At 51.5% G+C, this 27,756-nt stretch overlaps 2 protein-coding genes across 5 annotated transcripts; both read left to right on the forward strand.

Annotated features, from left to right (window-relative positions):
- The first annotated feature begins 1,625 nt into the window (after positions 1–1,625).
- ESPL1 (extra spindle pole bodies like 1, separase) lies at positions 1,626–23,317 on the forward strand. 4 transcript variants are annotated; one of them, XM_082634731.1, is made up of 31 exons: positions 1,626–1,708; positions 2,131–2,223; positions 2,402–3,460; positions 3,745–3,849; positions 4,008–4,128; positions 6,325–6,461; positions 7,824–8,017; positions 8,324–8,563; positions 8,787–8,931; positions 9,040–9,178; positions 9,372–9,511; positions 10,688–10,822; positions 11,896–12,015; positions 12,510–12,681; positions 13,083–13,211; positions 13,590–13,746; positions 14,695–14,804; positions 15,940–16,928; positions 17,370–17,718; positions 17,917–18,078; positions 18,450–18,663; positions 18,765–18,955; positions 19,857–19,984; positions 20,109–20,231; positions 21,120–21,275; positions 21,384–21,554; positions 21,680–21,784; positions 21,968–22,083; positions 22,245–22,328; positions 22,497–22,661; positions 22,957–23,317. In XM_082634731.1, exons 2-31 carry the CDS (start codon positions 2,143–2,145, stop codon positions 23,156–23,158), a joined length of 6,339 nt encoding a protein of 2,112 aa, XP_082490857.1. In that variant the 5' UTR covers positions 1,626–1,708; positions 2,131–2,142; the 3' UTR covers positions 23,159–23,317. The 4 variants fall into 4 exon arrangements, with proteins under 4 accessions (XP_082490857.1, XP_082490856.1, XP_082490858.1 ...); XM_082634730.1 differs by lacking the exon at positions 1,626–1,708 and adding an exon at positions 1,715–1,889; XM_082634732.1 differs by lacking the exon at positions 1,626–1,708 and adding an exon at positions 1,715–1,889 and having other exon boundaries at positions 8,381–8,563.
- Positions 23,318–24,313: 996 nt separating this feature from the next.
- On the forward strand, positions 24,314–27,647 carry PFDN5 (prefoldin subunit 5). The gene is made up of 6 exons (XM_082636123.1): positions 24,314–24,460; positions 24,668–24,770; positions 25,082–25,113; positions 26,177–26,251; positions 26,350–26,455; positions 27,446–27,647. Exons 1-6 carry the CDS (start codon positions 24,389–24,391, stop codon positions 27,520–27,522), a joined length of 465 nt encoding a protein of 154 aa, XP_082492249.1. The 5' UTR covers positions 24,314–24,388; the 3' UTR covers positions 27,523–27,647.
- Positions 27,648–27,756: the final 109 nt, after the last annotated feature.

The following is a 27,756-nucleotide window of genomic DNA, read 5'->3' on the forward strand; positions in this document are numbered from 1 at the left end:
TTTTTTTTTACGTGGACCATTTAATTAATTAATTAATTAATTTTGGCTGCACCGGGTCTTAGTTGTGGCACATCTTTGCTGCCGCATGCGGGATCTTTAGTTGCCTTATGCAGACTCTTAGTCGCAGCATGCATGCGGGATCTAGTTCCCCCACCAGGGATCGAACCTGGCACCCTGCATTGAGAGTGGGGAGTCTTACCCACTGGTCCACCAGGGAAGTCCCTTGTCAGCACTTTTTGATCTCTATAGAACTTCCTTCTTGTTAGAAGTAGAAGACGCATAAAAAAAGGATGTTTTAGGGCTTCCCTGGTGGCTCAGTGGTTGAGAATCTGCCTGCTGATGCAGGGGACACGGGTTCGTGCCCTGGTCTGGGAGGATCCCACATGCTGCGGAGCAACTAGGCCCGTGAGCCACAACTACTAAGCCTGCGAGTCTGGAGCCTGTGCTCCGCAACAAGAGAGGCTGCGATAGTGAGAGGCCCGCACACCGCGATGAAGAGTGGCCCCCGCTTGCCACAACTAGAGAAAGCTCTCGCACAGAAATGAAGACCCAACACAGCAAAAATTAATTAATTAATAAACTCCTACACCCAACATCTTCTTTAAAAAAAAAAAAAGGATGTTTTCTGCCCTTGAGGAGAATCAAGTAGATATACATAGGGAAAAAGTCCTAGAACACTGTCAAAGCACTGACTGCTAAGGTGTAAGCAAGACGAAATGAGTATTGAGAGAACTGATGTATCATACACATTTAGCCCCTGCAGCAATATTACCATTACAACGCTGAGATTCTTCGTCATTGTTTTTTTTGTTGTTGTTTGTTTTTAAACAGTCTTCCCTGCTAGATCCTCAGCTCCTAAAAGAGGTTGATGATGATGAAGAAAACCAATAATAGAGAAGGATGAGTTAATAGAGTTCATCAGGGAAAAGCTAACTGGAAGACCCAAAGTTGTGAACTGAATTCTTTGGAGGAAGGGAAGAGAAGCAGAGCCAAGTGAACGTGTATGTTTGGGGAAGTAGTTAGCACTTACCGCATATAAGCCATTAAAAACTGCGAAATATCCCACTGAATGAGTTTTCCTAGTTCTTCCCGTCGTCACAGCTTCCACCCCACCCCCTGCCCTCCATTCCCCATCAAGAAGATCCTCTGTCTTCCTCAAACAATCCAACTGATGCAAGGAGCAAGGATGGAAAGCAGAGAGAGCTGGAAGTCGCCACAGTACTCATGTCAGTGGCCCCGGAAAACTATGATTTTAAAGAATTCCATGAAAGGCTATACCCTTTTTTCCTAGTAACCCAAACCTCGAGTTTCCAAGTAAGTTCTTTTTGTTATTATCTAACCTATTTCCCTTGTCTGCAAATTTAAACTCTTTCCGAGCTCTGAAGATAAAGGGGAGGAGAAGGAGGCAGGGGCTGACCTTCACAATAGCAGTTAAGCTACACGTAGCTGAGGAAGTCGTCCCCGACTAGAAAATGCGGGAAACCCCCCGCCTCCCAAAAGGCTTTAGCCCTCAGAGAGGATAGACCCCACCGGCCGGCGTCACGTGAGGACGCAGCGCGGCGAGTAAACTACAACTCCCAGAGCGCCTCGCGGCCCGCCGGCGGTACGTAGCTCTCGCTGACTGGTCGCTGGGGATATTTGAAAGGAGGGGCTGGCGCGGAAAACGAAGGTTACATTTTGGATCCTTGCGGAGTACTCAGTCTAGTGGGTAAGTCCTGCCCCTGGGAAGAAGAACGGTCTCTGGGACCGGAAGGCCTGGAGGTACTCGTGAACGTATGTATGCGCCGAGGTGAATGGGGCCCCAGCGCTGACTGGAGGAAGAGGCCGGGCGTCTCTACGAGGGACCCGGGACGTCCTGGTGGTGCTGAAGAGCTCGGTGGAGGCCTCCGGTGTGGGGCGTTGGTTGTTGGGACGGGTAGTGAGGCTGGGGATAGGCTGGGAGGAAGGAATAGCAGAAGCGTCGGTTTATAACGGGAGCCCGGCGTCTTGGCATGCATGTTTTTCCGATAGGATTTGTGATGGGATTTTTGGCCCCCCCGCCTTCCGCGGCCTTCAAGCCCTTCTCCCGCCCTTCATTTAGCTCCTTTACAAATCTTCTCCGCCTTCCCTAATCCGTTTTCTTTCCCCTAGTCCCGCGGCGCCATGAGGAGCTTCAAAGGAGTCAACTTTGAGACTCTACTAAGAAGTCCAAAGGAGGCTGAAGAGCTGCTGCCTGACTTGAAGGTGGGAGTGCTGTCTGGCTGTGGATACACCTGGCTTACCAAGCTGAGCTGTTTTGTTTTTTGACTTATTTGAAGAGGCAGATTAGTAGGAGATCCACTCTTGAGCAATCTCATTTCTAGTTCCTTTCCCTATCTTTTTTTTCTCCTTTGGTAGCCTCATTCACATCTTCTCCTCCTAGGAGTTCCTGTCCAAGCTTCCAGCTGATTCTCCCAGCTGCCGATCTGATGCCGAGAGGAGGCAAGCTTGTGATGCCATCCTGAGGGCTTGCAACCAGCAGCTGACTGTCAAGCTGGCTTGCCCTAGGCACCTGGGGAGCCTGCTGGATCTGGCAGAGGTGGCTTGCGATGGCTACTTGATGTCTACACCCCGGCGCCCACCCCTCTACCTGGAACGAATTCTCTTCATCTTTCTGCGGAACACTGCTGCACAGGGAATCCCAGAGGCCACACTCCGAGTCGCTCAGCCCCTCCATACCTGCTTGGTGCAGTGTTCTCGACAAGCTGCTCCCCAGGACTATGAGGCTGTGGCTCGGGGCAGCTTTTCTCTGCTTTGGAAGGGAGCAGAAGCCCTGGTGGAGCGTCAAGCTGCATTGTCAGCTCGGCTAAAGGCCTTGAGCTTTCTAGTACTCTTGGAGGATGAAAGTACCCCTTGTGAGGTTCCCCACTTTGCTTCTCCCACAGCCTGTCGAGTGGTAGCTGCCAATCAGCTATTTGAAGGCAGTGGGCATGGTCTGAATGAAGCAGATGCTGATTTCCTAGATGACCTGCTCTCCAGGCATGTGATCAGAGCTTTGGTGGGAGAGGGAGGAGGCTCTCCTGGTCCTCTTTCCCCGCAGAGGGCCCTCTGTCTCTTGGAGCTCACCCTGGAACACTGCCGTCGCCTCTGCTGGGGCCACCACCACGCCAGAGCCACCAGGGCAGTGGAGAAGGCCTACGATTACCTGAAAAACACCAGTCTGGCCCCCAGCCTCCAGCTTTGCCAGCTGGCAGTTGAACTGCTGCAGGTTGGCGAGGGAGGACCCCAGGCAGTGGCCAAGCTTCTGATCAAGGCATCAGCTGTCCTGAAAAACAGCACGGAGGCACCGTCACCCGCACTGCGGGCATTGTGTGACAGCTGCCAGTTCTTCCTTTCAGTCCTGGAGCGAGGCACCAAGGGGCACTATGGACCTGATGCCATTCTGGGACTCTTTGCTTTTCTTGGCAGCTACTGTTGCCTCATCCGGCAGCTGCAGGATGGTGTGAGTTAAGGACCTAGAGTTAGGGTGGGAATGTGGTTCTGTGGACTCTCCATCGGGCTAGGGTCTTTGGTGAGATCTGGAAGCCCTGGCTCCCGCCTTGGTAAGCTGCTCTCTGGACCATGCCTACCAGCCAGCAAGCAGCCTAGTATATGCTGAGAGGGCAGTGGCCCATCCTGATGTCCTTCTTCCTACTCCCCGGGCTGTCTCAGCTCTCCAGGGCTCTGGGCCAGTCTTCAGCTTGGAGCTCCCTGTCCCTCAAACCAAGCTTCCCCTTCCTTCCTCAGGTCTGTGGGGACTCCTCCAAGCAACTGCAGGCTTTGGTTCAGATGCACTTTCAGGGACTTCACCTCTACACTACGGTGGTTTATGACTTTGCCCAAGGCTGTCAGGTACCGTCTGGAATCAAAAAACCTGGACAGGTCCTAGGGTCTGGAGTTGCTTGACTGCCCTCAGTAGAGCTTTGGGGTTGCTTTGGCTTTGGGCATGAGGTGGGGTGGACATCACCTTAGACCTATTATGTTTCCTCTCACTTTTTTTGTCCCTTCAGGAAGGCGATTTGGCTGACCTGGCCCAGCTAGTGGAAAGTTGCAAATCTACTGTTGTCTGGATGATGGAGGCCTTACAGGGCCTGTCAGGCCGAGAGCTGACTGACTACCTGGGGAGGACTGGTTAGTGCCCTAGGGCCCAGATACAGGGTTCCTGGGAGGGTCATCGCTTGTTAGGCAGGCACGTAGCACTAGCTGGATAGTTCTGTGGCGCCTCCCTATGGCTTAGGGAGGCAGTGAGAAAGATATTTATAAGGATCTCTGTATTTAACAGCAGGAGAGAAGTGATGAGGCTCATTTATCATAGCAGTTGTGAATTTTTTTCTCATTGACTTTGAAATCTGACTTGGTATTTGTTTCATGAAAATGTAGAACATTTATAACTTAAATTTTTTAAAACCAGGTAGAACATTCACATGATTCAAAATTCAAATTGCACAAAAGGGCATACAGCAAAAAGTCCCTCTGCTGTGCCTAATCCTAGTCACCCAAGTCCCATTCTGCAGAGGCAGCTAATATGGTCAATTTCTTATGTATCCTTCTAGAGATATACTGTGTATATCTACTATATGTATATATACTATGTATATGTATGTATTAACCAACAGGCATATATATTTCTCCCCACCCTTTTTATTGAAATATACATACAGGAAAATACTAAGATCATAAGCAGACAGCTTGATGGATTTTTACAAAGTGTGCATGGTTTGTAACCAACGTCTAGGTCAAGTAACAGAGCATGACATAGACCCCTGAAAAAAACCCCTCTTTGTGCCCCCTTCTGGTCCCCACACCCCAACAGTAACCACTAACTCTCCTAACAGCATCAATTAGTTTTTTGTTTTTTTTTTTTTTTTTTTTTTGCGGTACGCGGGCCTCTCACTGTTGTGGCCTCTCCCGTTGCGGAGCACAGGCTCCGGACGCACAGGCCCAGCGGCCATCGCTCACGGGCCCAGCCGCTCCGCGGCATGTGGGATCCTCCCGGACTGGGGCACGAACCCGTGTCCCCTGCATCAGCAGGCGGACTCTCAACCACTGCGCCACCAGGGAAGCCCGCATCAATTAGTTTTACCTGTCTTGTATTTCATAATAAATTTCCCCCTCAGTTTTACAAAAAGCATAGCCCTTTAGTTTGAATTATATAAACCTAATGAATTCAGTCACTAGAAGGTTTTGGAGAGTTTTTCATATTCATATTTTCAGTTTGAACCTGGCCACAGAGGTGAAAATGTCATCAGGAGTCACAAAAATTAATAGTATGGAAATTCTTCCCACAGAGTATTGAAGACCTGCTTTATTTTCTCCCAGCCATCTACATCAATAGCCAAGAAGCTGCCTAAACTAGAATTTAGGAAAATTATATTCATCCAGTGAATATTTATTGAGTACCTACTATGTGCTAAGCACTGTTCTGAGTACTTAGATATGTCAGTAAATAAAACAAAGATCTCTGCTCTCATGGAGCCACATTCTGGTTGGGGGAGAAAGATCATAAACAGTAGAATAATTGAAGTACAACATGTTAGAAAGTGATCAGAAATATGGAGGGAAAGGAAAAGTAGAGCAGGATAAGAAAGGGAGTTAGGAGGTCAGGGTAGGTGAGGGGGTGCAAATTACCATTTAAACAGGTGGTCAGGGACTTACCTGGCGGTCCAGTGGTTGGAACTCCACGCTTCCAATGCAGGGGGTGCGGGTTCAAATCCCTGGTTCGGGAACTAAGATCCCACATGCCACGTGGCCAAAAAAAAAAAAAAAGTGGTCAGGGTAGGCCTCTTGGAGAGGGTGACATGAGCACAGCCTGGAGGGTGTGAGGGAATTGACCATGTGGAAACCTGGGAGAGGACCTCCCCTGACAGAGGAAACAGCCAGTGTCAAGGCCCTACAGCAGGAGAGGGCCTGGCGTGTTCAAGGACTAGCAGGGAGGCTAGCGTGGCTTCAGTGGAATGAGGGAAGGAGAGGGAAGTAAAGGATAGGCCAGAGTGTTTCCCCCAAAATGCTGACCTTTGGAGCAAGACGAAGACAGAGACTGGCATGTGAGGAGAGACGGGCCCTGTGTGGGAATGAGGACTTGGCTCTTGTAAAATAAGTGCAGAGAGGCTGGCTGGTGTGGGGTTGCCTTCCTGGAATGGAGGGCATGGGCTGACTTGGAGCATGAAGGGGAGAACTGTCCCATTCTTACTCCCTAGCGATGGGGGTTCCTGGCTGATCTGGGGACTGCTGAGCTGACCACAGGTTTAGCATCTCTCTGCTGCCCCTCCGACAGCAGAGGGCAGTGGAACCATTCCTGCGGTCAGCTGTCCTCTCTCTCCCCTGCAGCCTCTTACACCAGTAACCTGGCCTACAACTTCTATAGTCACAAGCTTTATGCCGAGGCCTGTGCCATCTCCGAGCCCCTCTGTCAGCATCTGGGCTTGGCAAAGCCAGACACCTATCCTGAGGTGCCTCCTGAGAAGGTATGAGGGCCGGAGGGAGGTTATACTGAAGGGAGGAGGGGGCTCAAGTAGCATGAAAGGGCCTGGCCAGGACCCTGCCTTGGAGTAGAGAGTTAGGAGCTGCATGTTGGCAGCAGTACCTGGGGCAGTGTTTCCCAGACCTCACCTGTACTGTTATTTACTTAATTTTTTTGATTGATTCACTTTTGTAAATTTTTTTAATTTCACCACGCCTTCATATTTACTTTTTTTTTTTGACTCACTTTTTACATTTAGCCTTGTCCTGGGCCAGTGGTTTTCACCCTGGCTAGACATTAGAATCACCTGAGTGAACTAAAAAAAAAAAATTCTAAAGCCTGTCCTAAGCTAATTGCTTCAGAATCTCTGGCACTGGAGCCCAGGCATCTGGATATTTTTTTTAAAGTTCCTCTATGTGGTCCTTTGGGCAACCAGAGTGAGAACCACTGTTATAAAGCAAGAATACCCCTGAAATGATGGGTTGGCAAGACGGGTCATAGAGGGCCCTGGGTTTCATTTGATGAGCTTCTCGATTTAAGTGGAGGCCTGGTATCGGATTGGTATCTTGGGCTTCTCGGCATCACTGTGGTGAATAAACAGAAGGAAAGGACAACACCAGGCACCCAGGTGGCTCTAGCAGCCCAGGCAGGAAAGGGTGGGCGTCTGAACTGAAACAGCTTCCCAAGGGATGGAAAGAGGTGGGTGAGTGCAAGAAGTCAAGGATTAACCTGGAAAGTGACTGGTGTGAGGGAGGGAGAAGGAAAAGGCCAAGATGGTCTCGCCTTTCCAACTCAGGAGAAGGTGGTGATTTGCTGAGAAGGGTCAGGAAGGGCTTCCCTGGTGGCGCAGTGGTTGAGAGTCTGCCTGCTAATGCAGGGGACACGGGTTCGAGCCCCGGTCTGGGAAGATCCCACATGCCGTGGAGCAACTGGGCCCATGAGCCACAACTACTGAGCCTGCGCATCTGGAGCCTGTGCTCCGCAACAAGAGAGGCCGCGATAGAGGCCTGCGCACCGCGATGAAGAGTGGCCCCCGCTTGCCGCAACTAGAGAAAGCCCTTGCACAGAAACGAAGACCCAACACAGCAAAAATTAATTAATTAATTAATTAACTCCTACCCCCAACATCTTCTAACAAAAAAAAAAAGAATGGTCAGGAGAAGGAGCAGGTTTGCAGGGGTGTGGGGGACGGATATATGGGTGGGATGGGTCGAAGCCTCAGGTTGAGAGCACCCAGATATTTAGTTCTTAGGTGTCTGTGGGGCGGGGTTGGGGGCAGGAGGACCCTGAGCACACACATCCTCCCCCATGGTACAGACTCCTTGCTTCCTCTCTCCAGTTTGGTCTGTTTTCTTCCTCTGGTCAGTTGCACAGATGCTTCCGGCTGCACGTAGAGAGTTTGAAGAAACTGGGTAAACAGGCCCAGGGCTGCAAGATGGTGACTTTGTGGCTGGCAGCCCTGCAGCCCTGTGGCCCCAAACACATGACTGAGCCAGTCACCTTCTGGGTCCGGGTCAAGATGGATGCAGCCAGAGCCGGAGACAAGGAGCTACAGCTGAAGTGAGTTGGTGGGGAGGGGGACAACCATTTTTATCCCCTGGATAGGGCTGCTTTGGGCACTCATGGTCACATTCATCCTCATGTCTGAAAAAGGCACTGTTTCCTCCATTCATCATTATTGACTGAGTGCCAACTGTGTGCGCCAGCCACTGTGCTGGGTAGCGGGGGGACAGCGGTGACAGGCAATTGTTCTTGCTTTCACCACCGGAAACTGAGCTCTCAGCAAGCTGAGGCGGGGACTCCTTGGCCTGGGGCAGAGGCGCCATGCTTCATGGGCTCCCCAGTGCTGAGCCTGCCCTCTCTCAGGACGCTGCGAGACAGCCTGAGTGGCTGGGACCCAGAGACTCTGGCCCTCCTGCTCAGGGAGGAGCTGCGGACCTACAAGGCGGTGCGGGCCAACACGGGGCAGGAACGTTTCAATGTCATCTGCGACCTGCTGGAGCTGAGCCCCGAGGAAACACCGGCCGGAGCCTGGGCCCGAGCCACCCACCTGGTGGAACTGGCTCAGGTGCTCTGCTATCACGACTTTGCCCGGCAGACCGACTGGTGAGGAGGAAGGCCTGGGAAGGCCACTCTTGCTTCTTGCCCTGGCTCCTCTCACCCTTCCTGGAGCCCGTTTCCCTCTCCACGGCCCTGAGCACTCCCTTTAGTTTGTGGTCATGGGAACTCAATTCAAAGGATGAGGCCAGCTGTGCTGCAGAAGGCCCTTCCCAGGACAGCGTGGCAGGTACTCACAGTAGCCTGGCTTAAGTGTGTCTTCTCCCTATAGCTCTGCCTTGGATGCCATCCGGGAAGCCCTGCAGCTTCTGGAGTCTGTGAGGCCCGAGGCCCAGGCCAAGGATCGGCTTCTGGATGATAAAGCACAGGCCCTGCTGTGGCTCTACATCTGTACCCTGGAGGCCAAAATGCAGGAGGTGAGCATGGTTGCTGTGGGGTTGAGCAGGACTGGATACAGGGTTTATTTTCCCTGGACCCCAGTAAACTCGTGACAACCCTGTTTTCACCCTGATCGCCCCATCCAGGGTACTGAGCGGGATCGGAGGGCCCAGGCCCCGAGTAACCTGGAGGAGTTTGAAGTCAATGACCTGAACTATGAAGATAAACTCCAGGAAGATCGTTTCCTATACAGTAACATTGCCTTCAACCTGGCTGCAGATGCTGGTGAGGGCCATGAACGTAGTGTGGTGGGATAGGGCCTCCTCTGTGGCTTCCTACGGGTACCCCAGGTGTGAGGGAGGCTGCCCTGTGGAGTGGAAGGTGGACACAAGGGCAGAGGCTGTTATGGGGAAGAGGACCACATTTCCCCAGATCCCCACACTGAGAGAATGGTTGGTTCCTTTCTTCTGACTTACAGCTCAGTCCACATGCCTGGACCAAGCCCTGGCCCTGTGGAAGGAGGTGCTTACAAAGGGGCAGGCCCCTGCTGTGCGGTGTCTGCAGCAGACAGCAGCCTCCCTGCAGATCCTAGCGGCCCTCTATCAGCTGGTGGCAAAGGTAACGGGGCAGGGCATTGACACGGGCCAGAAACCCAGCTCCTTCACCTTCTTTGGCCTGTGTCCCTGCTGAGAAGTCATGTCATCCAGTGTGGGCTCTGTCACCAAGCTCCCTGAGTTAAATCCAGGCTCCAGCGTTTACTAGTACATGGCCTTAAGCAAGCTGCTTAACCTTCCAAGCCCATTTCCTTATTTCTAAAATGAGGGTAATAATAATACTAACTCATAGCCTTGTTAGCATTCAGTGAGATAATGCATGAAAGATGGTATGGGTAAACGGAATACTCAAACGTTAGCCATAATTATTAGTAATTATCAGATAATTTGAGACCTGTATACTCAGAAAAAATACATAAATGCCTACAGATACAATTTTACATTTTTACATGCAATGTCAGGTTTCAAGGACTCCCTGAAGCTCTTCCCTGGACCCCATATTAGGAACCTCTGAAAAAGGACGTTGCACATAGTGTATCTTTGTTACTGTAGGCATTGGGTCATATTCCTAGCAGGAGGAGCCTGGGAAGCTGCCTGAGCCTTAGATTTGAGTCTTGGCTCTACCACATACGTGTTATGTGAACTTAGACAAGCAGCTTAACATATGTTAACCTATTAGTTTCCTCATCTAAAATTAGGATTAGGGGCTTCCCTGATGGCGCAGTGGTTGAGAGTCCGCCTGCCGATGCAGGGGATATGGGTTCGTGCCCCGGTCCAGGAGGATCCCACATGCCGCGGAGCGCCTAGGCCCGTGAGCCATGGCCGCTGGGCCTGCGCATCCGGAGCCTGTGCTCTGCAACGGGAGAAGCCGCAACAGTGAGAGCCCCGCGTACCGCAAAAAACAAAAACAAAAACAAAAATAAAATTAGGATTAGAGTTGCTATGAAACTAAAGTGAGCTGGTACAGTGCCTGGCACATAGCAAACGCTCAGGAAATCCCGGCTATTGAAGACAACTGGCGTGTGGGCTTTAAAACAAGTGAGGGGGTAGGAGGGTTTGCAGACGCCCTTGCTGCTCTCCTCTCCGGCTCCCTGAGGATGGCCAGTGGTTGCTCTGTCTGGGTGGCCACATTCCAGCCAGGCCCTCAGGTCAGACCAAGGTCCCAAAGGGCTGGAGAGGAGGGGCTAGAAATGAAGGCTTGAGCGCGAGCTGGGTAAATGTGCTGCTCCTGGCCTCCCAGCCCCTGCAAGCTCTGGAGGTCCTCCTGCTCATACGGATCGTCTCCCAGAGACTGGAGGACCACGCAAAGGCAGCCGGATCCTTCTGCCACGTCACCCAGCTCCTCCTGACACTCGGCTGTCCCAGCTACGCCCAGGTGAGTGCCCAGCCGCGCTAGCCTGGGGCTGCAGGGGGACCTGGCTTCGGTGACCCAGCTCTCCTCTGAGAAGGTAGGCTACTGAAGGAGTGGCTTCTCTGCCTTCTGCGCCACATTTGGCTGAAGGATGGTAAAGTGTGGAGTGGTTGGGACGCAGCTGGGGGAGAGGAGGCATCTTTCTCTGTCTCACTGCCAAACCAACCGTTCATTCAGTCTTACCTAGTCTGCACTGGCAATCCGCCGCTAATCCTGGGTTTCCCAGCCATTTCTGTTGTCCCAGTTGATGCTTCTTGTTCACTTAGGGCTATTATAATGTATCCTAACTGGTCTCCTGGCCTCCAGTTCCTCCCTTTTCCACTCCGGCTACTAGCGGGATCAAGTTAGGCACAGATGTGATCTTATGTCTTTCCTGCTTAAAGGATTACATGGGCTTCCCCGCTACCTGAGGGATACTGTCCAGATCCTTTACTCTGGATTGCACACCTTCTATATTCTGGTTCACTCTTTGTCTTGCCGCTCCACACCATGAACTTTATGTTAACCTGTACCACTTACTTTATATTCCTCATACGTACCCCGCTGTCTTTGGTTGTGGTAGACCCTCCACCCTAAATGCACCCTCGCCCCAACTTTTTTTTCCTTCAGCAAACCCATACTTTCTTTTCAAGGCCTAGCTCTATTGTCTCCTCCTTCATAAAGCATTTTATATGTCCCCTTCTTCAAGGGCAAAATCAACCGCTTTCCCTGGGTCCCCAACCACTAATAGCATTGTATCATGATTACGTAGGTATGCCCACGCCCCACCCCCGCACTGCAAGCTATTGGATGGAAGGGCCTGCTTACTGTTTATCCAGCTTTGTCTCTCTAGCTTAGTGGTTAATGGAAAGGTACTAAATGAGCATTTTAGTGAGTGAGAGAATAATTCCTACGTAGACTATAATATTTGAAATAATTTAATATTTAATTGGACAAGGTCAACATTTTGCTTGCGAATGCTCTAATCCGCTTTAATTTGAAGAGTCTGGCTGCCTCTCCTCACCAGCATGCTCACGCACCCCCGATTGCTTCCTCAGTTGTACCTGGAAGAGGCAGAATCAAGTCTGAAGCTTCTGGATCGCACCACAGATACCTGCCTGCTCCTCTCCCTGACCTGTGACCTCCTGCGAAGTCGACTCCACTGTGCTTGCCAGAAGGTGCTTCTCACTTTCTTGATCTCCGAAGGTCTTGGGTATGGGAAGGATTTTAGGATTCTCCAGATAATCTGTCTGGCTCCTGAGGCTTCCCTGGAGCTGGGGAGAATATCGTGGCCCCGAGGAGCAGAACCATCTCGCCTTGCCATCTCCCGTGGATCGTCCACCTGTGCTTCTCTAGGAGCCATTCCATCCTTTTCGTTCTTTTCCAGCTCCCTCTGGGGCAAGGGGGAAAGTCTGTCCCGTGACTAGAAACTGGGATGACACTGGCGCCCTCGACTGGAAATCCAGTGGGATCCAAAAGACTGGGCTTTCTTACACACTAGCTATGTGACTTGGCTGAGTCTTAAGCCCTTTCAGGCTCTAGTTTTCTCTCCAGCTTTTATCATCTGAAAAGCAGGGGGTTGGGCTACGTGATCTATAGGGGCACCTTGAGCTGTGAATTGCTGATCCTACCTCACTCACTGCTCTCCTCCGCCCCTTCCCCCTCCCCCCAGGTGGCTGAGGGTGCCTCTCTGCTGCTGTCTGTGCTTCAGGACCCTGCCCTCCAGAGGTCATCCAAGGCCTGGTACCTGCTACGTGTCCAGGCCTTGCAGCTTGTGGCAGTTTACCTTAGCCTCTCATCAGACAGCCTCTCAGCCTCCCTGTGGGAGCAACTCTGTGCCCAAGGTGAAAGAAGAGGGTGGATGGCCCTCCTTGTGTGGTTTGTGTTGTTTGTCCACTGTCAGCTCTTCTCTGCCCTCGTCCCCTCTGCTGTCCAACTGCGTGGATGAGCCTACCTAGAAGCTGCCCAGAGCAGGCCTGGGATAGCAAATGAGTTTCAGTTTGCTTGCTGACTCTAATTGACTGCTTAGTGACTGCCCTGAACACTTCACTGACAAGGATTCTGAGACTCCATGTAGCCTCAGGGGAGAGAGTTCTGTGATTGATTAGCTCTGTCTGCCTTAAGCGTGGAGGGAGAGGGTGAGAGCATGCTTTGCATTTGCTTTCTTACTATTTGAAGGTGGTGGAAGTTCTGGCCATATCATCTCCCTTCTTGTCCCTCCCACCTTCCCCCTACACTTGCACAGGCTGGCAGACACCTGAGATAGCGCTCATCGACGCCCATAAGCTCCTCCGAAGCATCATCCTCCTGCTCATGGGCAGCGATGTGCTCTCGGTTCAAAAAACAGCTGTGGAGACACCATTTCTGGACTATGGTAAGTCTGAGGAGGAGAGCTAACATGGGAAGGAACAGGCTAGATGGGGGGGCTGACAGTTTTTTTTGTTTTTTGTTTTGTTTGTTTGTTTTTGTTTTTTGCGGTACATGGGCCTCTCACTGTTGTGGCCTCTCCCGTTGCGGAGCACAGGCTCCGGACGCGCAGGCTCAGCGGCCACGGCTCACGGGCCCAGCCGCTCCGCGGCATGTGGGATCTTCCCGGACCGGGGAACGAACCCGTGTCCCCTGCATTGGCAGGCGGACTCTCAACCACTGTGCTACCAGGGGAGCCCGGGGCTGGCAGTTTTGTCTGCAGAGGATCCAGGCTACAGGTCCTGGTTCCACATGATGATGGTCCCGTCTCTCTCCTTTGCTACAGGTGAAAATCTGGTACAAAAATGGCAGGTTCTTACTGAGGTGCTAAGCTGCTCAGAGAAGCTGGTCTCCCGCCTGGTCCACCTGGGTAGTGTGAGCGAAGCCAAAGCCTTTTGCTTGGAGGCCCTGAAACTTACAACAAAGCTGCAGATACCACGCCAGTGAGTACAGGGCCCAAGAGGATGCCGATTCCCCAACCTGAGCGCCTATGACCTTGACCGTGGGTTCCCAAACTATTCCACAGATTAACATGTTACATTTGGACGGGTTGGTGGAAGAATGCATTCCATGGCAAACAAGTGGGAAATGCTGAGTTAATCAAGATTAGATGTTTTCATTTCCTATAGGACTTACCATGTCCTCCAGTACATGTGTTAACACATTATCAATCTCCATGTGTAACAATGTGTTAATGTGTTAACACATTATCAATCTCCAGAGGGAGATCTAGTATACAGTGTTTCCCTAAATCTCTTTGCCCGGAGGATCCTTTTGGTGAGGAGTGCGGTCTGGGAAATCCTGTCCTCAGGCACAAGGGTGAGTTGGTTTGAGAGATGAGTGTAGAGGGTTTTCGTCAGGGAGTGCCTGAAGTCAGCCTTAGGAATTAAAGGCCTTCTGGATGCTGGAAAAGACTGTGGTGGCTCTGCCTGGGAAAGGGGCAGGAAGAAAGACTCTCTAGGAGGGCTTCCTTGGTGGCGCAGTGGTTAAGAATCTGCCTGCCACTGCAAGGGACATGGGTTTGAGCCCTGGTCCAGGAAGATCCCACATGCCACGGAGCAACTAAGCCCGTGCTCCACAACCACTGAGCCTGTGCTCTAGAGCCCGCAAGCCACAGCTACTGAGCCCACATGCCACAACTACTGCAGCCCGCGTGCCTAGAGCCCGTGCTCCGCAACAAGAGAAGCCATGACAATGAGAAGCCCGGGCACTGCAACGAAGAGTAGCCCCCACTCGCCACAACTAGAGAAAGCCGGTGCACAGCAACAAAGACCCAACACAGCCAAAAATACAAACAAACAAATAAATAAATAAATTTATTTTTTTAAAAAATGACTCTCCAGGAAAACAAAGTATTCCATTAATGGGTCGTCATCTTCTCTCCCAACCAGGTGTGCCCTGTTCCTGGTGCTGAAGGGGGAGCTGGAGCTGACGCGCAATGACATTGACCTCTGTCAGTCGGACCTACAGCAGGTTCTGTTCTTGCTCGAGTCTTGCACAGGTGAGCAGCCAAGCCCCTATGCCCGTGGGCGGCGGTGAGAGTGATGCACGCACTGCAACACAGCTTTACGTGTCAAGGTTAGGTTCTCTTCTAAATCAGACTTACTTCTGTCCCAGGGCAAAGCTCCCTTCACTTCAGTCAGACCACTGGTGTCCCTCCTTCAGGTGGGCTGCCCAGGACTAACCTTACCTGCTTCTAGTTTTCAGTGCTAATATATATGTATATATATATACATATACACACACACACACACACACATATATGTATATATGTATATGTGTGTATATATATGTATATACACACACATGTATAGACACATACATACATACATATATATATATATATATATATATATATATATGTTTTTTTGTTTTTCTGTTTTTGTTTTTGTTTTTGTTTTTGCCTGTGCCGTGCAGCTTGCGGGATCTTAGTTCCTGGAGCAGGGATTGTACCCGGGCCTGTGCAGTGAAAGCACTGAGTCCTAACCACTGGACTGCCAGGGAATTCCCAGCACTAATATATTTTAATTTAAATAAAATTGAATGTTCAGTGCCTTAGGTACTCACCACACTTCCTGTGTTCAGTAGCCACACGTGTGGCTACTGTATGGGGCAGCACAAATGTAGCATCCTCAGAAGGGTTTAAGCTAATAAAATAAAATATTGTACTTATGGTGTTTTTTTTTTTTCCTTATCAACCACTTTTACCTGTAGTATTTCATTGGACCCACACAAAACCCTGGAAAGTTGAGTGGGAACGTAGAGTTTTTTCATTTGTAAACTCAGAAAATTGAGAAATTCAATGTTTGAGGCCAGGATCACGGGCCTAGTCAGGGGTCAGAGACAGGATTAAGACTTGGGCCTCTGGGTGCCGGCCTTCTGGCCTGAGCCATGCAGCCTTCTGAGCTGCAGATATGGGGGCTCTGTGGGCTGTGCTGATGCATCGTTAGAAGGGGAGAAAATGTTAGGATTTCATCGAAAAAATAGTAAGGATGCTAATATTTAGTATGTTAATACAGTAATATATATGAACAGTTAGTAAGTAAATAACATAGGTCCTTGGCCGCTGAGGTAGCTCAGGACACACTGGTATCATTTCTCCCAGTTTTGTAATTCTTTTTCCACTCTTTCCTCAGAGTTTGTTGGACTAGCGCAACACCCAGACTCTGTGAAGAAGGTCCACTTGCAGAAGGGGAAGCAGCGGGCCTGGGTGCCCCATCCTCCAGAGCTTCCAGAGGAAGAGCTTGTTCTAAGAGGCCCTGCCCTGGAGCTGGTGGCCACCGTGGCCAAGGAGCCTGGCCCTGTAGCACCTTCTACTAACTCCTCCCCAATCCTGAAGACAAAGCCCCAGCCCAGCCCTGGCTTCCTGACCCATTTGCCCACTTGTGACTGCTCGCTCTGTGCCAGCCCTGTCCTCTCAGCAGTCTGTCTGCGCTGGGTGTTGATCACAGCGGGGGCGAGGCTGGCCGTGGGCCATAAGGCCCAGGGCCTGGATCTGCTGCGGGTTGTGCTGAAGTGTTGCCCCGCAGCCAGTGAGCGCCTCACCCAAGCTCTACAAGCTTCCCTGAATCACAAAGCACCCCCCTCTCCTGTCCTGGGCCTCTTCGATGAGATCTCGGCTCAGGCATACGCACAGCTGGCACTGGAGGGGCTGAGCCAGCCGTCAAACAAGAGCCTGGGGAAGATCCTGGAGTCGGGGCTAAAGTTTGTGGCGGCTCGGATACCCCACCTGGAGCCCTGGCAAGCCAACCTGCTCTTGGTTCAGGCCCTTGCAAAGCTGGCTAGCCTCAGCTGCTGCACTCCCCGACTTTTTGCGAGCTCCTGGGGCTGGCAGCCACCATCAGTAAAGACCCCTGCAGGCTCAGAACACTCTAAGCCTTGGAGCCACAAACACTGTGGACGAAGACGCCAGCAAGAGGCCTCTGCTACCCTGCCGCTCTCAAATACCTCTCTGAAAGGTCTGGAAGGTGGAGGACCACCCTGTACACCTAAGCCCCCAGGCCGGGTCAGGCAGGGGGGCCCTCGTGTCCCCTTCACCGTGTTTGAGGAAGCCCTCCTTACAAAGAGCAAGCCTGAGGTTCCCAAGGCCCCCAGGGTACAACAGAGGGTCCAGACACGCCTCAAGGTGAGATGGGACTGTGGCTAGGTGGTACTGGTGTTGAGTGGGGGTGATCCTGGAGAAGAGTTCTGCAGAGCAGGTGTCTCTGGGATAGCTTCCTAGGGCTGGGGGCCGGGGGGGAACCTTAAGCTCTCCTGTTACTGCAGGACCCCTACATCTTCCACAGCAAGACCTAGTTCAAGTCCATCTTTGTTTCAGACAGAAGGGACTTTTCTTCACTCTATACGGTTCCTTTCCCTTTTCATCCTTCCTCCCTATCTTCTGTTTCTTCCTCCTCTCCCTCTTTCCACACCCCAGAGTTACTGCCCCTGATTGAGTGTGGCCTAATACCTGGGAGGTTGATTCTTAAATCTTCCCCAAGGGCCTCTGTGATGGCGCCTCCACAGCGCCACCTGCTGGCGAACAATGTCTTGTCATTTGGCCCTTCTCCCTTTCCCACCATCCTAGGTGAACTTCAGTGATGACAGTGACCTGGAAGACCCTGTCTCAGTTGGGGCACAGCTTGCAGAGGGACCCAAGGGACGGGGCACTGCTTCCCGGGGCTGGGGCCGGGGCCGGGGCCGGGCCAGGAAGGGCTCGAGCGTGAAGACAAACACGGTGGCTGCCCCAGGCAGTGCCCCTGGGCACCCTGGCCTCAGTGGCAGAAGCCGGAGAGTCAAGAAGCTGGCATCAGGACACTGTGAGGAGCTGGGCCCCGAGGTGATGAGGACGATCCTTGAGGAGGAACTGACTGACAAGCAGATGGAAATGAGCTTTGAGATCCTCAGGGGCTCTGATGGGGAAGACTCAGCCTCAGGTGTGATGGCAAGGGTGGAAGATAGAGGTCCATGTTTTTTCGGGGTTGCCCTGGGGCCAAAACATGAGAAATAACTGGTGCCAAAGATGGAACAGGAAGAAAGTTCTTTTGCTGGCTCTGGGACCAGACCCTAGAAGGGAGAGCAAAGGGGATGGCAGGAAGAGGGAACTCTACAGGAGAGTCGTGTTGTCTGCTCAGGTGGGAAGACCCCAGCTCCAGGGCTCGATTCAGCCATAGGAGAATGTGAGGTGTTGAGACGGGATGCCAGCAAAGAGGAGCTGCCTGTCCGGGGCCCAGACAAGGAGAGAGACAAGGATCTTGGTCCTCGGCTCCGACTCCCCTCGGCCCCCGTAGCCGTCAGTAAGTACGCTGACCACAAAGGTGTGATCACTTGATCCCAGTGCCTTTCCATGCTGTCCTTGGTTCTGGTTTTGGACCATCTGGATCTGGTAGCCTTTGAACCTGGGTTTGTATCCCAGCACTCTTTGTCTACTAGCTGAACTCTAGTCACTCCACCTCTCTGAGCTTCAGTTTACTTAACTGTAAGGTGGAATTTGGGGAGGATGGAGAGAGTTGATGCGTGTAAACTGCGTAGCTCCCCACTTGGCACACTGCCCTTCATAAATGGTAGCTGCTGTTTTCCACGTGGGAGAGTAGATAGACACTCATTCTTGGAAAGTTCCTATCAGTTAGGAAGTCGGGGATTCATCGGTGTCTTGACCTTCCTCTAGGTCTCTCTATCCTGGATTCCATCTGTGACTCACTAAGCATTGCTTTCCGTGGGGTCAGTCACTGCCCTCCTAGTGGGCTCTACGCTCACCTCTGCCGCCTCCTGGCCTTGTGCCTGGGCCACCGGCATCCCTACGCCACTGCCTGCCTTGTCACCGAGTCTGTCTCTATCACCTGTCGCCACCAGCTGCTCATCCACCTCCACAGGCAGCTCAGGTGAGTGCCCACCATCCCTAAGGCTTGTGCTGGGACAGACTGGGAGGAGTGGTCCAGACTTTGAAGGAGGCAGAACTCACCCCCTCTTGTGTTGCCTGCAGCAAGGCCCAGAAGTGCCGAGGATCGCTTGAAATAGCAGACCAGTTGCAGGGGCTGAACCTCCAGGAGAGGCCTGGAGACATACCCCTGGCCCGCATCCAGCGCCTCTTTTCCTTCAGAGCGTCGGGATCTGGCCACTTCCCCCAGCCTGAGGAGGAGAGTTTCCAGGAGCGCCTGGCTCTGATCCCCAGTGGTATGGCGGCAGGCATCAGTGCCTCTGCTGTTCTTTTATTCATCTTCTTAGGGAAGAGTTGGGTGAAGGAGTTTAAGGCATTAGTTAGTTCACACACAGACTTATGATCCTTATGGAAGGCCGTGTCATACTTTTCCATTGATTAGACATTTTGTAACTCTCACCAAACAGACATACCTTAAATCTAGAAGTCTTTCTTTTTTTTAATTTAAATTTATTTATTTATCTATTTATTTATCTATTTATCTATTTATTTATTTATGGCTGTGTTGGGTCTTCGTTTCTGTGCGAGGGCTTTCTCCAGTTGCGGCGAGCGGGGGCCCCTCTTCATCGCGGTGCGCGGGCCTCTCACTGTCGCGGCCTCTCCCGTTGTGGAGCACAGGCTCCAGACGCGCAGGCTCAGTAGTTGTGGCTCACAGGCTTAGTTGCTCCGCGGCATGTGGGATCTTCCCAGACCAGGGCTCGAACCCGTGTCCTCTGCATTGGCAGGCAGATTCCTAACCACTGCACCACGTGGAAGCCCCTCTTTTTTTTTTTTTAATCTCAATTTGAGTTACCAGCAAATTCAGTGTCTTTCTTACTTTAGGGGTAAGTAGTTTCCGGTGTCCAGGGTCTTCCTATGCTAACACGAAACATGTTCACGGATGATTTGAGTGCCTCACTGTATGTGGGGAGTGGTGGGGGGCAGCGGTTGTTAGTTTCTGTAGGGACACAAATAAATACAAAACATGGTCTCTGTCTACAGTGAGCTGTTAGGGTAGGGAGAGCACCTTTGAACTCCAGTGGCCAGGGAAGTCTTCTAGGAGTTGTCTTGAGTGATGGACAGGGATTGCATGCAGAAGACAGGGAAAGGAATTCTTTGTAACAGCTGAAATAACTCTGGGCATGTCCTGTGTGTCAGGGGTGACCGTGTGTGTGTTGGCCCTGGCCACCCTCCAGCCTGGAACCATGGGTGACACCCTCCTGCTGACCCGGCTGGAAAAAGACAATCCCCCAGTCACTGTGCAGATCCCCACTGCCCAGAACAAGGTAGGTTTTCTGGGCCGGGGAGCAAAGTTGGGCTGGGGCAGGCTTCTGGGCAGGCTGTGGCTGGGGGATGGAGAGATGGTGGTCACGTGGACAAGCAGAACTCTTACAACCCCATCTCCCTCAGCTTTCTGTGAGTTCAGCCCTGAAAGAGTTTGATGCCATCCAGAAGGAACAGAAAGAGAACAGCAGCTGTACTGACAAGCGGGAATGGTGGACGGGGCGGCTGGAACTGGACCGTAGGATGGAGGTGTGTGTCCCCAGCGTGGGGTGGGATCCGGCCTGCCCTAGGAATATCTTCTCTCTCAGGGGTCCCAGGTTCTTGCTGAGCCACCTCAAGTCCTTTCTGGAAGTGTAGGCCTAAATAAAAAATTATGTCACTTGGGAAGCCCTTTAAACAAGAGTCTGAGACTGGAAGGGGTTATGGCAATAGAATGTTTAAAGATAAGTACAAAAAAAGAAGTTAAGCCCAAGTATCAGCCTCCCGACCACAGCTTTCATTTCATTTCCTGGCTTTAGCTTTTGCCCACCTGTTCATATTTGTCAAAACGTAGTGATTTATTACAAATCATCTTTTTTTTTAAAGATAAATATATATATTATTTTTTATTTTTTTGGCTGTGTTGGGTCTTCATTGCTGCATGCGGGCTTTCTCTAGTTGCTGCAAGCAGGGGCTACTCTTTGTTGTGCTGCGCGGGCTTCTCGTTGCAGTGGCTTCTCTTGTTGCGAAGCACGGGCTCTAGGCGCGCGGGCTTTAGTAGTTGTGGCACGCGGGCTCAATAGTTTCGGCTCGCGGGCTCTGGAGCGCAGGCTCAGTAGTTGTGGCACATGGGCTTAGTTGCTCTGCATGTGGGATCTTCCCGGACCAGGGCTCGAACCCGTGTCCCCTGCATTGGCAGGCAGGTTCTTAACCACTGCGCCACCAGGGAAGTCCCCCTACAAATCGTCTTATCTATACTCCCCCAGAGTCTCAACAAATGAAAAATGTTTCTCGCTTCTTGCCTTTTATGACTGGCAGTAGGATAAGTAAGGCACATCCACTTATTGGAAGACCCATTTCCTTGTCTCCAAAATGTCGGTGCCTGTGGGGAAAGAAACTCAGCTTCCTCTCTGACTGACAGATCTGTTCTGCATTCAGGTTCTCACCACTTCCCTAGAGAAATATGTGCTGGGCTGCTGGCGGGGACTGTTGCTGCCATCCAGTGAGGACCCCGGCCCTGCCCAGGAGGCCTCCCGTCTACAAGAATTGCTGCAGGAATGTGGCTGGAAGTATCCCGACCCCACTCTGCTGAAAGTGAGTTGAGCAATCAGGGAAGGGGAAGAAGGTAGCCTTAACTTTCCCACCTGCCACTGAGGGTGGAGATGGGAGCTATGGTACTCCATGACCACTGTTCCCCCGCAGATCATGCTCAGCGGTGCCAGTACCCTCGCCCCACAGGACGTTCAAGCCCTGTCTTATGGGCTGTGCCCAGCCCTGCCAGAACGAGCCCAAGAGCTCCTGAGTGAGGCAGTGGAGCGTCTACAGGGTCAGACGGTACCAAGCAGTGGGCATCTTGTCTTGGTGCTGGACAAGGTAAGGAGCCAGGGGCCGGAGGGGCAGCGCCTGGTGGGCAGTGGATAGCTACTCGCCGCCATGCCCCTTCTGACTCCTGTGTACCCCTGGCTCAGGACAGTAACCTCTGAGTGCTCTTTGCCCAGGACCTACAGAAGCTCCCGTGGGAGAGCATGCCCAGCCTCCGGGCCCTGCCTGTCACTCGGCTGCCCTCCTTCCGATTCCTCCTCAGCTACTCCATCATCAAAGAGGTGCGGGGCTCAGGGAGTGGGGACTGGGGGTGATGGGTGATTGGGCAAGAAAAGGTAGAGAAACCTGGGAAGAGAAGGAGGAGGTCTTAGGAATGGATCAGCTGTGGAAAGGGGCTTGGGGTTTGTGGGAGCTTGGGCCTTGGGGCCCGACCAGGATCCTGATCCCCACTGTCTCCCCCTCAGTCCGGGGCCTCGTCGGTGCTGAGCCAAGGGGTGGATCCTCGCAGTACCTTCTACGTCCTGAATCCCCACAATAACCTGTCAAGCACAGAGGAGCAATTCCGAGCCCATTTTAGCAGGTCAGCGGGAGGAGAGTAAGAAGGGGGGTGGGGAAGGGTAGCACAACACAGGGGCAAATGTCCTTTTCTCCAGAATCAAATGTCGCAGCCCACGTCCTCCCTAGTGTTCCTTCTGCCCTCTTTGCCCCATAACCCTTCTTATGCCTACCTTTTCCCTGTAGTGAAGCTGGCTGGAAAGGAGTGGTCGGGGAGGTGCCGAGCCCGGAACAGGTGCAGGCGGCCCTGGCGGAGCATGACTTGTACATGTGAGTGCTCAGGGCAGGGAGGTGGGGAGAGGGACAGTCCCACAGGGTGGGTATCATCACGGTTTGCTCTGGGGCTTTGGAGCCCCTGACTGGCTCAGGACACCTCTGGAGACACAGCAGAGGCCTGGCCCTGCTAGGTCAGGCTCATCTCGCCTCCTTCCGCCTCAGCTATGCAGGGCACGGGGCCGGTGCCCGCTTCCTGGATGGGCAGGCTGTCCTGCGGCTGAACTGCCGGGCGGTGGCCCTGCTGTTTGGCTGCAGCAGTGCAGCCCTGGCTGTGCACGGAAACCTGGAGGGGGCTGGCATCGTGCTCAAGTATATCATGGCTGGCTGGTGAGTCTTGAGGGGCAAAGTCCATCCTAGGTCCCCATCCCAAGTGCTTTCCCAGGTCTGAACCCTAAATTCTTCCTCTTTTGTGCCCCACCGCCTTCCTCCCACCCTACTTCCCTGGCATACCTGGGCCCTTGACCCTTTGCCATCCTCTATCCTCCTCCTGGAACTCTGGGTCAAGGGACTTCCTCATTGGCTTAATCCCCCTCAACTTACCACCACCACCACCACCAGTCATGTTTTCCTAGGTGTTCTGTTTTAGACCCTTACTTTGTATTTCTTCCTTCTCTTTTCCCAGCCCCCTGTTTCTAGGCAACCTCTGGGATGTAACTGACCGTGACATTGACCGCTACACAGAGGCTTTGCTGCAGGGCTGGCTTGGAGCAGGCCCAGGAGCCCCACTTCTGTACTATGTCAGCCAGGCCCGCCAGGCTCCCCGACTCAAGTATCTTATTGGGGCTGCACCTGTAGCCTATGGCTTGCCTGTCTCCCTGCAGTGACCCCTTGGAGCTCTCCTGTTGCTGATAGAAGGCATGTGACTGTTCTACCTCCAAACTTAGATTTGGCCCTTACGATAAATATTTTAAATGATTTTCCCCAGTGTTTTATGTGAAACATTTCCTTTTAATTTTTAATATAATAAAGATACATCACTTAAACCCTGTTTTGTGTAGTTCCTCTGAGAACATTTGAAGATAAGACTATTGCCGGCTTCCTACTGTGTGGTACTATAAATAGATAAGAATAGCTTGCAGGAAGGAGTTCAAGTCTGAGAGTGTTGGGAAGAAAGGCAAAACCAACAGACAAAGCTGGGCCTGTCTTGGCCTCAGCAGACAAAGCTGAAGAAGAGAGGGGCATCAAAATGCTCTAAGTGGGGACAAAGGCCCAAGGAAAGGTAGAGATAGATCCATTGAGAGTGTCTTGGCCAGGTACCCTCATGTCTATCCTGTCTTCCTGCCCTCAGGTATCCTGGGAGTGACACAAGTTTAATGCCTCAGTTGCTTTGCCCCCCTCCTAAGTGGATATTATAGGCTGCTGTCCTTTCCCCACAAACAGCTGTTACACTTGTTAGTGCCATGCACTTTAGCAGCAGATTCTGGGGGGTTCTGATGCTGATGTACGGTTTTTCTCTCTCCAACTAGATTAAGTTCAGAAGTACGTATCTTAACACTCTTATGTATCCCTCACTTCTAGCACATGGTAAAACACTGCACTGATTAATAAACCCACTGCTGTACTTTTTCGTTGATAACGGGCCTCCTTTGTGTTCTCTCCACCGCCGGACTCCCGCTTCATCTGCCCAAAGCATTCCTTTCACAGTGCTACTCCCCCCCGCCCAACTCGGAGAACTTCACAGGCTTCCTCCTTGCCCGTTGTCACTAGGTTTATATCACCTACGTGGAGTAGCATACATTGCTTTACAACGCTGTGGTTATGGCCTGAGTATTTTTAAGATTAAGTTCCTTGAGCGTAGGAATCCTGTTTGCTACAACTTGACTACGCTAGGCTTGGGACGTTGTGAGAAAATAAAGTGCCTTTACCCTTTCTCTTCCAACGGGAGTCACAGAGACTAGTGTGTTAGTACCAGCCTTTCCTTCCCTTCCGGGACGGAGGACCATAGAGACGTCTGGCGCAGCGAGGCCTCCCGACGCAGCCATCGAGATGCACAGAGGATGGCTAGAGCGTTGCTCGCCCAGCCGGCTTCTGCTTCATAAGTCGTCCTTCCCAGCATGGCGCAGTCGGTTAATATCACCGAGCTGAATCTGCCGCAGCTAGAAATGCTCAAGAACCAGCTGGACCAGGTGGGGATGGGCCCCAGAGACACCCCTTTGCCGCGTCACATCCCTCCCCACCACGCGTACTCCCTCGCCCCACTCCATTCCTCCCCAGCTGGGGAGGCTTCCCTTTCCAGGCGAAACCGCCACGCGGTCCCAGGACCCGCCCCTTCTCCGGCTGTGCCCCCTTCTCCCGCCAGCCCTCACACTGACCCTCATTCCCATCCTCTGTAGGAAGTGGAGTTCTTGTCCACGTCCATTGCCCAGCTCAAGGTGGTACAGACCAAGTACGTGGAAGCCAAGGACTGTCTGAACGTGCTGAACAAAAGCAACGAGGGTACGGGGTAGGCGTGTGAGGGCAACCTGGGGGATGTGGCGAGCCGGCTTCTCCTCTCTTCCCGCTTCCTAATTCACTTTTCCTTACCTGAGACGAGAGAACAGTCCATTATGTATCGTATACTGCTACAGGAGCCCTTTGCATGTTGCTTACCTAGAATTGAAATGTCCAGGACATTCTTCTGCTCCTGTTGTCCCTATTTCCGTCCTTTTCGTACAGTCTCTAGGTGCTGTACCGTGTTGAAACTCCCTTTAATGTCTAAACGTTGGAGCTGCCAATCTCCCACTTGTTTGTCTTAATTGCTTTCACAGGGAAAGAATTACTGGTCCCACTGACGAGTTCTGTATCCTTTCTGCAGGAACTGCTACCCTGCCCTCTCCTTTTCTCCTCACACCTAACCTGCAAAGAAGGACGGGAGGTTTTAATTACTCCAGAGTGCTCGGATGGTTCTGAGAGTACTATTATACACGCTTCCTAGCTCTGCTCTCTAACCCGGGGCCAACATCCAGCTAATGCTTTGTGAGCACCCAGGTGTATATAGAATTGAGGTGTGATTATTTCCCTTTGCTGTTTGAGGATATAACCTAATAGGGAGGTAAAACTGGTGGTTTACAGTTCTACTAATAACTTAGAAAACATAAGCAATAGAAGAATAGAGGATACAGAAACAAGGGGGTTGGTTCTGTTTATTAATCCTCAATTTAAGTTCAGCTGTGGCTCTTACTCCTAAACTGTTGTTACTAAGAAACCTGGATTGTGTCTACCTGTTGAATGTTTTACTTGAGTGAGCAAGTTATGACAATAAGGAACCTGTAAACTGTACCAGAGAACTGACAGGCTGAAAGGGAAGCACAGGAATAGCAGCGTAGTAGGGATTGCTTAAATAATGAACATTAAATTAATCAGGAATTAGCTAATTCATGTTTGGGAGTGTTAAAGGGAAAGTGAGGCTGCCTTTTCACTCAGCTACTCAACAGCAACAGGAAAAAAAATCACTCTAGCCTTTCTGGAAGGGCTAATGGGAAGAACTGTAAGAACTGCTTGGAAGGTGGCAGATGGGATGAGGGCAAGATCAACATATGTGATTTTCTCCATAAGGAACCAACTTCCCTGTCTCTCTGCATTTGGAGTTCGTAGGCCTCCAGATTATTTGGTCCTTGGGCCTTATAGCTTTTTATTTTTTAATTTTTGTGGCTGCACCCCGATGCTTGCCGGATCTTAGTTCCCCAACCAGGAATCAGACCCAGGCCCCGGCAGTGAAAGTGCCAAGTCCTAACCACTGGACCGCCAGGGAATTCCCACCTTATAGCTTTTTAGAAAGAAGGGTCTTAGGAGGTCAAGCACACTAGCTGACAGGGAATCATGACTTATGCTGGGCTAGTTTTCCCTTAATCCTTGCTTCTCAGATGTATGTCCCTGGGAAGCTGCATGATGTGGAACATGTGCTCATCGATGTGGGAACTGGCTACTATGTAGAGAAGGTGAGTGGAAGGAAGCATATGGATGCCCCTCTGAGGGGGAGTTCTAGAGTGCAGAATGGGGTCTCCTCTTAACCCCTTATTCACCTCTGACCTTGCAGACGGCTGAGGATGCTAAGGACTTCTTCAAGAGGAAGATAGACTTCCTCACCAAGCAAATGGAGAAAATCCAGCCAGCTCTGCAGGAGAAGCATGCCATGAAACAGGGTAAGCTTGGCCTTGGCCACCTCTTTGAACCCTTTCTACAGCCATTATAAACAGGGATTGCACTGTGATCCATGGGGATGTCCCCTTTGCTGGATTAAAACCATGGTTTTCTCTTTGGTGTCTTGATGTGTTATTCTTTAGATTCTGTGCATTACATACCCACTATTTATAGATTCCTGGGTTCGGTGCTTGAGAAATTTAGAGAAAGGGAATCATGTCTTTGTTTTTGTGTTTGAGTTCCTATTTAGTGTGGATGGAATGAGGGAGAAGATGCATGTAAATGAACACCCGGCAAAGAAATATAGCCCTAACTAGCTAACTGCTAGCAATTACAGCCCTGGCTGCACATTAAGAATCACCCAGAGAGTTTAAAAAGAGAACCTGGGCCCACTCCAAACCAACTGCAGTTGACCCTTGAACAGTGTGCGGGTTAGGGGTGCCAACCCTTGGTGAAGTAGAAGAAAATCTGCATATAACTTTACAGTCTGCCCTCCATATTCTCCGTTCCGCATTGCACATTCAACCAGTCATGGATCATGTAGTACTGTAGAATTTACCATTGAAAAAAAAAACCCCGAATAAGTGGACCTGCACAGTTCAAACCCCTGTTGTTCAAGGATCAACCGTAAGTCAGTGGGGGGTGGCAGGGATTCCAGGGAACAATGTTTTTTTAAAAGCTCCCCGGGTGATTGTGTTATACAGTCAGGATTGAGAACCACTGTTCTAAAGGCAAACATCTTTTCCACGTTATTTTCTGGTTATATCTGACTCATTTGAATACTGTATTTTGTTCCTTTTTATATCCCAGTGGTTCTCATATTTACTGACACATTTTAGACTCTAAATTTGTGTTGTGTGTGCCCTCCACAGTGGATCACTGTGTTAAAAGTTTTATTAACTGTAGTTGGTTGTCTCCCTGTCACTTTTCCTTAACTCTGGGTTCTCGCCTTTAGCTTCTGACCAGGGTCTGACTCTTCTTTTTTCCCACAGCTGTCATGGAGATGATGAGCCAGAAAATTCAGCAGCTCACAGCCCTGGGAGCACCTCAGGCTACCGCCAAGGCCTGAGAGCTTGTTTCAGAAATCGGACATAGGGCGCCTGCTTCAGGGGCCTGGGACTTTGTGGGCGTGTTTTCCTGCAGTGCGGGAAGTGGAGGGTCTTGTGCTTAATGCTAATAAATGCGCCAGCTGGGCAGAGTGTTGGTCTTTTCTTGCATTAGGCGAGGGACTGGTGATGAATGGGAGGGCGGTGGTGAGAGGGTGTGCCCCTCCCGGAGCCTGATAAGCAGGGGTGATATAGTG

The sequence above is a fragment of the Mesoplodon mirus genome (genome assembly GCF_964341445.2).
Source record: "Mesoplodon mirus genome assembly, chromosome: 11".
In the NCBI taxonomy this organism is placed as follows: domain Eukaryota; kingdom Metazoa; phylum Chordata; class Mammalia; order Artiodactyla; family Ziphiidae; genus Mesoplodon; species Mesoplodon mirus.

Bases quoted from the DNA above. Each gene is read 5' to 3' on its own strand.
- PFDN5 (XM_082636123.1), top strand. From the start codon at position 24,389: ATGGCGCAGTCGGTTAATATCACCGAGCTGAATCTGCCGCAGCTAGAA. The intron at 24,461-24,667 runs GTGGGGATGGGC...CATCCTCTGTAG, and splicing joins TCAAGAACCAGCTGGACCAG to GAAGTGGAGTTCTTGTCCAC. The intron at 24,771-25,081 runs GTACGGGGTAGG...TTGCTTTCACAG, and splicing joins GCTGAACAAAAGCAACGAGG to GGAAAGAATTACTGGTCCCA.
- ESPL1 (XM_082634731.1), top strand. From the start codon at position 2,143: ATGAGGAGCTTCAAAGGAGTCAACTTTGAGACTCTACTAAGAAGTCCA. The intron at 8,564-8,786 runs GTGAGGAGGAAG...TTCTCCCTATAG, and splicing joins TTTGCCCGGCAGACCGACTG to CTCTGCCTTGGATGCCATCC. The intron at 8,932-9,039 runs GTGAGCATGGTT...CGCCCCATCCAG, and splicing joins TGGAGGCCAAAATGCAGGAG to GGTACTGAGCGGGATCGGAG.